The sequence below is a fragment of the Copadichromis virginalis genome, linkage group LG23 (assembly GCF_057382275.1).
Source record: "Copadichromis virginalis isolate Kocher_CV1m ecotype Utaka linkage group LG23, C_Virginalis_male_GT1.1, whole genome shotgun sequence".
In the NCBI taxonomy this organism is placed as follows: domain Eukaryota; kingdom Metazoa; phylum Chordata; class Actinopteri; order Cichliformes; family Cichlidae; genus Copadichromis; species Copadichromis virginalis.
Window position 1 is genome coordinate 32057535 of NC_140639.1, and position 7155 is coordinate 32064689.

At 43.5% G+C, this 7155-nt stretch overlaps 1 protein-coding gene across 2 annotated transcripts; it reads right to left on the reverse strand.

Moving 5' to 3' along the window:
* Nucleotides 1-1144: 1144 nt before the first annotated feature.
* LOC146681388 (uncharacterized) lies at nucleotides 1145-5255 on the reverse strand. Of its 2 annotated transcripts, none has more exons than XM_085447323.1 (2): nucleotides 5142-5255; nucleotides 1145-4564 (listed from the first exon to the last, which is right to left on the reverse strand). In XM_085447323.1, exon 2 carries the CDS (start codon nucleotides 4537-4539, stop codon nucleotides 2983-2985), a length of 1557 nt encoding a protein of 518 aa, XP_085303449.1. In that variant the 5' UTR covers nucleotides 4540-4564; nucleotides 5142-5255; the 3' UTR covers nucleotides 1145-2982. The 2 variants fall into 2 exon arrangements, with proteins under 2 accessions (XP_085303449.1, XP_085303448.1); XM_085447322.1 differs by lacking the exon at nucleotides 5142-5255 and adding an exon at nucleotides 4983-5133.
* Between the last annotated feature and the right edge of the window lie 1900 nt (nucleotides 5256-7155).

Consider the following 7155-nt stretch of genomic DNA (forward strand, 5'->3'; position numbering starts at 1 on the left):
GAACTCTCATAGTGGACCTTCTGCGTTTTCCTCACAGCGCCGCCATGAGGACAGGAGGAGGGAGAGCCGGCCAGCTTTGAATGCATATACCGGTAGTAGTGGAAGAAATATTCAAATCATTTATTTAAATGCAATTATCACAGTATATCCCTCAAATCACCACCAGAAACAGCCTTTCCTGTTGATAAAAGGCAGGATAGATTCATACTTTGATGTTTAGGCAAAATTCTGACCCTGCCATCCAAATGTTGCAGCCTGGGATCAAAACTCATCAAACCAGGTAACATTTTTCTAACCCAGTAATGTCCACTTTTAGTGAGCCTGGTTGATTCATAGTGTCAGTTTCCTGTTCTTAGCTCACAGAAGTGCCACCCGTTCAGTTCTGATGGTGCTGCAGCACATCTGCTTCATTGTCCGTGTTGTGCATTCAGAGATGCTGTTCTGCATACCTTGGTTGTAACCAGTGGTAATTTGAATTATTGTTACTGTCTGGCCTGACGAAGCACTATGCCAAAGCATTTTCACCCAGAGAAATTTTGTTCACTTACTGGGTGTTTTCTCTTTTTTAGACCATTCTTTGTAAACCCCATTTATGGTTGGGTGAGGAAAATCCAGTGTATGTTCAGTTTTTTGGGGGGTGTTTTGCTATAAGACCAAGTGGGCCCAATGACAACCATTATTTGTTGACAAATACATTTAATAATTTGAGGAAAATCATATTAGTGTAACTATTGTTTTAATAATGAATCTAATGTACATTATTGCATTTTATAACATTGTTTTACTGTTCCTGCTTTAAGAGTAATGTGTAAGCTTCATGGCCATTAGTTGTTATACTGTTGACTATGTTCAGAATACAAATGGAAGAGCTTTTAGCTGCGACCTGTTATTTTAATAATGATTTATATTATCTGAACCTAGAAACTAGCTAAAATCATCAAAAATAAATGTATATATTTGAGTAGAAATGAAATAACTTTAAACCACTTTGAATAAAATCAAATTATGGTATAATTTTTGCAATTTGCCCTTGCTAATTTCAACTGTCATCCATTAATTACTATCAGTCTGCTGTATGGCTGTGGCATGCAGTCAGTTTGAAAATTCACAGAATTAGAACAGCAGAAATGATGCAAAGAAAACATCTGACAACTGTTAAATTTTATTTATGTCATCTGCAAAGAGCCATACACACCAACTTACAAAAGACCTCAGAAAAGTAGAAACTTCAAAACCTAGAAACGTATCTTCTACATGTTCACAGTCGCATTTTGAAAACAGTAGTTGAAAATACTTTAGAAAAAAAAATCATGTTGATTTAAGTTTATTCACCAAAGCGCACTTATTGAGCATCGTAGACACACTGAAGGGCTGCCGTCAGTCCATCTGTTTGCATAGTTAGGAAATACGACCAGAGCTCATGCAAGCTAAAAAGCAGGGGCATTATGAAAGGCATTGTTTCGGGTAGAGTTATCCATGAAAGCCAAGTTTGCTCACTGTATAGATTACTGCGATCTCTCTTCCATGATAAAATATTAGGAAACAGCATGTAAACAAACAGTGTTACACATTACAATCTCATTCAGACCCTGGGGCTGCATTTTATCTCTCGAGCAAAGAAATGAACCTCCACCCAGTGCTCTAAGTAGTGCTGCTAACACTCACGTTCGGGACACAAGACTGACAACACGACAAGTTCAGACACCACAATTGATGAATAATTATTGCCAAATTTGTAAGAAAATACAGCAGAAAATATAACAAAAACTAGACAAGTGGCAAACAATTTGTCAGGCAGTGTTCTGGCCAGAATGTACCACAGTTGAGCAGATGGCCTCATTTCTCAAAAGAACAAAAAACAAAACCCTGAGGCAAAGATGAGCTTAGCTCCACTTTGAGCATGCGAGCAAATCCCAACCTGTTTTTGGAAAATGGGGTCGATTAGAAATGAACAGTTCAAACTCTAAGAGCTGGGAAGTTTATCCAAGGTCCAGGAACCTTTACACAACTGATGTTATTATTAACAGCCATTTTCAGCTGCTCCCTTCTCAAAAGGGATCGCCACAGTGGGTGACTCCACAAGTTTGACTGGCAGAGTTTTATGCTCTTTTTATGGCCTCCCTAATACAACCCCAAAGGGGCTTTGTGTATCTGGCTGGAATTAAACCAGCCCAGTTGCTGCCAAGTGGTGAGACCATCTTCCAGGATCATAAGCTACCATTCTTAATTAAAAGAAAAAATAAAAGGAAAAGCAGACAATTTGTGGAAGTTTTTATACCACTCTGTGGTATAAAAGTGGATACACAGACAACAACTGGTCTGAAAGAGGGACTCCTGGGTTTAAAGGTTTGGATACTTTGAATGGATCAAACGAATCAAAATCAAACTGTTCTGGCTTCTACAGTTTTCAATGCATTATAGAGTGAAAATTTGCAGACAACAGTCCTTCACAGTGAAAATATTAGCTTTATGTTCAATTTCATATCATCAGTCTTGCTGTAATAAAGCTGAGGCTCATCTTAAAGGCTGCTGCTGCTAAACAACATAAACACATATTCTGTGTAATTCTTCTTTGTTGTATTTCACTACAATGCAACTTGTTAATGCATGGTTGCTCTGCAAGACGCATCTGAGAAGATGTCCTGTTCTCAGATGTACAAACACTGATTAAACCTCCCTTTAAAAGCTGCTGTGATGGATCTTAGACAAACTGATATCCACACTGTGCTTTTCAATGAGTCTTGCAGGAGAAAATAAAATTCATGGTAAAGGGCTAAATAAAAGCTTAATAAGACATTCTTTTTAACTGTTGATATGGTTTGGATAACAAAGCCCGAGTTTGGGGTACAAAAGCAATATATTCTGAATTCTCAATCAGTGAACTCGTGACTCAACAAGAATTTCACAGAGATTTCATCACTCCCCTCTGTCTAACCCTTCAAGGCAAAAAGGCGGGTTGCTGATGACATTCACACTGACACGTCAGGCTTTGTCGGCTTGATGCGTGTAGCCCTCTGTCAAGCTGTCCTCCTCCACCCTAACTCGAAGGTGCTCCTGACAGTGTTCTAGGAAAGAGTCAAGTGCAGAGAACCCCTGCTGGCAGGGCACGCAGTGGTACAGCCTCTGCCTCCTGGAGCCTGGCCATTTGCACGTGTCCATCTCGGTGGTGCACACACTGCACTGTCTCCTCTTCATGGAGGTTTGGTGGAGCTCCATGTGTTCCTTCAGCTGCTGCTGCAGAGAGAAAACCTCTGCACAGGAGGGACACGGGAAATCTCTCTCCACCTCCTCTTGAGCTTCAGGCACTTCTGTGCATCTCCCTGAAACACCTTTCTTGGTCAACTGTCGAATGACTTTCCTGGGTCTCCCTGGGCCAGCCCTGACTGTCTTAATCTCAGCGAGGCTGGTTTTGGCTTTATTTGGTCTGTTTTCTGATAGTTTGGATGAGTCTTTGGTGGTACATCCTACAGTCTTGCTTTTGTTTTTGATAGCCACCAAGCTCAAGGCTGTATGCTGTCTGTAGTGTGCCCTAAGCGATAAATGGTGGACAAAGACTTTTCCGCAGACCTGACAGGGATACGTGCCTGCTTTCCTCCGCTTGATGACGACTGGCCTCGGCTCTCTCCTGACATTCTTCTCTCTACTGTGCTTTTCTTTTCTGTGCATGTACAGTTTAGAGGTGCTCCTGAAAACCATGTCACAGGAGCGACAGCTCAGCAGCTTTTTTTGAGATTTTGAACTCTTGCTTGGCTCTTCATCCACCTTAGCACTCCTTCCTTTCCTCACCTCCCCATCGGTGGCACTTTGCTCCTCTGCATGGCTGGCCTGTTCATGGCGTTGCAGTGCAGCTTCTGAGCGGAAGACTCTTGAGCAGAGTTGACACGTGTTGATAGCTCGGCCACTGGGCCCTGGAGTATCTGAAGAATCAGAGCGAGTGGAATCCCCCTCAGAAACAGGTGAAGAGCCGTCAGGGAGTCTGCTGGCATCAGCTATATCGGACAGGGACGGCAGCTCATTGCAGCCGGCCTGTTGGTGCTGCAGCAGAGCCTGCTTCTGGCTGAAACCTCTCCCACACGGGGCACACGCATATGGGCTGTGGTCCATGTGATGAGGCTGGCGGTGAAGTGGCTTGTCCAGGGGGCTGCCAGGATCAGAAGTGTGAGTCACGCACGTAGAGCAGGGGGAACCAAATAGCGACATCCCATGACAAAGCTCGCAGCATGTGGACTCGCACTTGTGTAGCTGTAAGGATGACCTCAGGGAGAACTCCTGGCCACACGAGGGACACCGGTGAGGCTTGGGCAGTGTGTGTTCAGACTCCTGGTGTTGTAACAGATCTGTGGCATAAGGAAAGGCGTTACCACATTCTTGACACAGATAGGTGGGCTGCTGGGGCAGACGCTGCCTCTGGGTTTGTGTGTGCTGTTTTGTCTCTGCCCTAGCGATAAAGGTGGCAAGCCTTGACAGAGTGTCTGTGGCTGAGCTGGAGCGACCAAATGACTCCTGGGACCTTGTAGTACTCCAGCTGACTCCATCCATCCTCCTTCACCAAGCTTTCTCCTGGCTTTTATGGAGACACAAGAGGTTTTAGCAGCTACCCTTTAATTCACTCAGACACAAGATCTAAAAGGCTAAGGTACTGAGAAGTGTTTTGGTTGTAAGCTAAATGGCACCACGCCTGCAGTCAACAGCTAGCCAAGCTCTGTAGGATGAGGGGAAACGTGCCTTCTTTTTAACTTGTTCCTCTTTTTTTGTTGACATTCTGAATTACTGGTCGCTAAGTTTTATTCTTCTATTCTATTTGGACAACACAGACTGCGACGATAGGTATCAGTTTAGTGATAAGTCTGAGCCTCTACAACGGTAAACCTTACAACAACACAGCTGCGACCACGGGCTAGCTTTGTGTTTGCTAAGGTTAGCTCGCTGCTAGCCTCGCCAACACGTCAGAAATGCACACTTGCGCTTGTTAACTAGCTTACCTTGGCACTCAGACAGGAGCAGTGCAGCGGCTGTATTGACGAGTGAATAGATTCAGACAGTGCGTTGCATTATTAATGGAATTCTTTAACACAAACCACACTGGCATGACTGCTAAACTGAAAGCCAAGTTTTCTTAGCACTTCCGGCACGTCACTTACCCACTTTGCAGCTTGAGTTCTCAGGTATGCGCAGTGACTGTAGGTATGATGCTTCTCCTCTCTCTTATCTAGCCCATTTACAGTCTTGCTAGTTACAATTAAAAGGACTTTCAAACCAAAACAATTTACTAATTTTTTTTAAATTAATGCCAGCAGTTGCTGACCCCTAATTAACTATTAAAAAGACATAAAATCAAAAATGTTCTCTGCCCCTTTCAACAAGGGTGTTTCCAGATTCATATCGACCATGTTACAGATGGGAACTAGAACAAATGGTGCGATATGGCAGCCTCACTTCTGTCAGTCTGCCCCAGAGCAGCTGTGGCTACAACTGTAGCTTGCCTGCACCAGTGTGTGAATGTGAGAGTGAATGAATAGTGGAATTGTAAAGCGCTTTGAGGGTCTCGAAAAGCGCTGTACAAATGCAATGACTGACTGTTTGTGTGTTTTAGTCCTGTGATATACTGGCGACTCGTGGAGGATTACTCCACCTTTTGCCTGGTGACCCTTCCCCCTTTCCTGACTTAGAAAAAAAGAAGAAAATGAATGGCTGAAATAAATTATTGTCACACAGAAATACTCAAGAAAAATTTTAAAACTAGAGAAACAACCCAAGTAAGTATAAAATGCAGTTTTTAAATGATGATTTCATTTATTAAGGGAACAAAGCTATCCAAACTTAATTTAAAATAGTAATTACATGCGACCCCTGGCAGGAATAGCGACAATCAAGAACAGTGGCTCACATCGCTGTGGAAGAATTTTGTCCCACTCTTCTTTGCATAAGCATTTCAATTCAGCCACACACAAAGGTTTTTGAGCAGAAGCCGCCTGTTTAAAGTCACACCAAAGCATCTCAATCAGGTTTAAGTCTGGACTTTGATTAGGCCACTCAAAAAACTTTTTTTAGTCATTCACAGGTGAACTTGCTGGTGCATTTTGAATTTTTGTCTGAATTATTAAGTGTGCTTGAGCTTCAGGGCATGAACAGACGGTGAGAAATTCATTCTTTCGGGTAGAGAGCAGAATTCAGCAGACGACACCGTCGTGGTGGGCCTGATCTCTGATAACAACGAGACGGCCTACCTGAAGGAGATTAGGAATCTGGAGAACTGGTGCCAGAGGAACAACCTCCTTCTAAACGTCAGTAAGACAAAGGAGCTGATAGTGGACTTCAGCACTAAGCAGGAGAGGAACTACCAGACCCCCGTCATCAACGAGTGCCCAGTGGAGAGAGTGGACAGCTTCAAATACCTCGGAGTTCACATCACGCAGGACCTGTCATGGTCCTGTCACATCAACACCGTGGTGAAAAAGGCCCGACAGCGTCTCTACCACCTCAGACGCTTGAGAGACTTCCAACTGCCCTCCAAGGTGCTCAGGAACTTTTACTCGTGCACCATAGAGAGCATCCTGGCGGGAAACATCTTAACCTGGTTCGGGAACAGCACCATGCAGGACAGACGAGCTCTACAGAGGGTTGTGCGGTCAGCTGAGCGCACCATCCGCTCCGAGCTCCCTGACCTGCACTCAATCTACAGCAGGCGGTGCTGGACCAAGGCCAGGAAGATCGTGAAGGACCTCAGCCATCCCAACAACAGACTGTTCTCTCTGTTGAGGTCAGGAAAGCGATTCCGCTCCCTGAAGACCAACACAGAGAGACTGAGGAGGAGCTTCTTCCCGCAGGCGATACGGTCTCTCAATCACACCACCACACAGTACTGACCCACACATATGGTTCTTACACACACACTGGACTTTCTGGACTTTGGTTTTGCACAACACTGGTCACTATATTCTTCATTTCCGGTTAATACTTGTACAGCTGCTGTTACTGTGTATATATTTATTTATATTTAGATTTCTTCATACATTCTTATATAGTTCTATATTGTGTATTGTGTATTTTGTTGTACAGTTATTTTATTTTCAACTTTAATTTATATATTTATCTTTATCTTATTCTTCCCAGTTAAATTTACCCTTCATTCTAATTTGTGTTGTACAGTTATTT

Bases quoted from the DNA above. Each gene is read 5' to 3' on its own strand.
- LOC146681388 (XM_085447323.1), bottom strand. From the start codon at position 4,539: ATGGATGGAGTCAGCTGGAGTACTACAAGGTCCCAGGAGTCATTTGGT.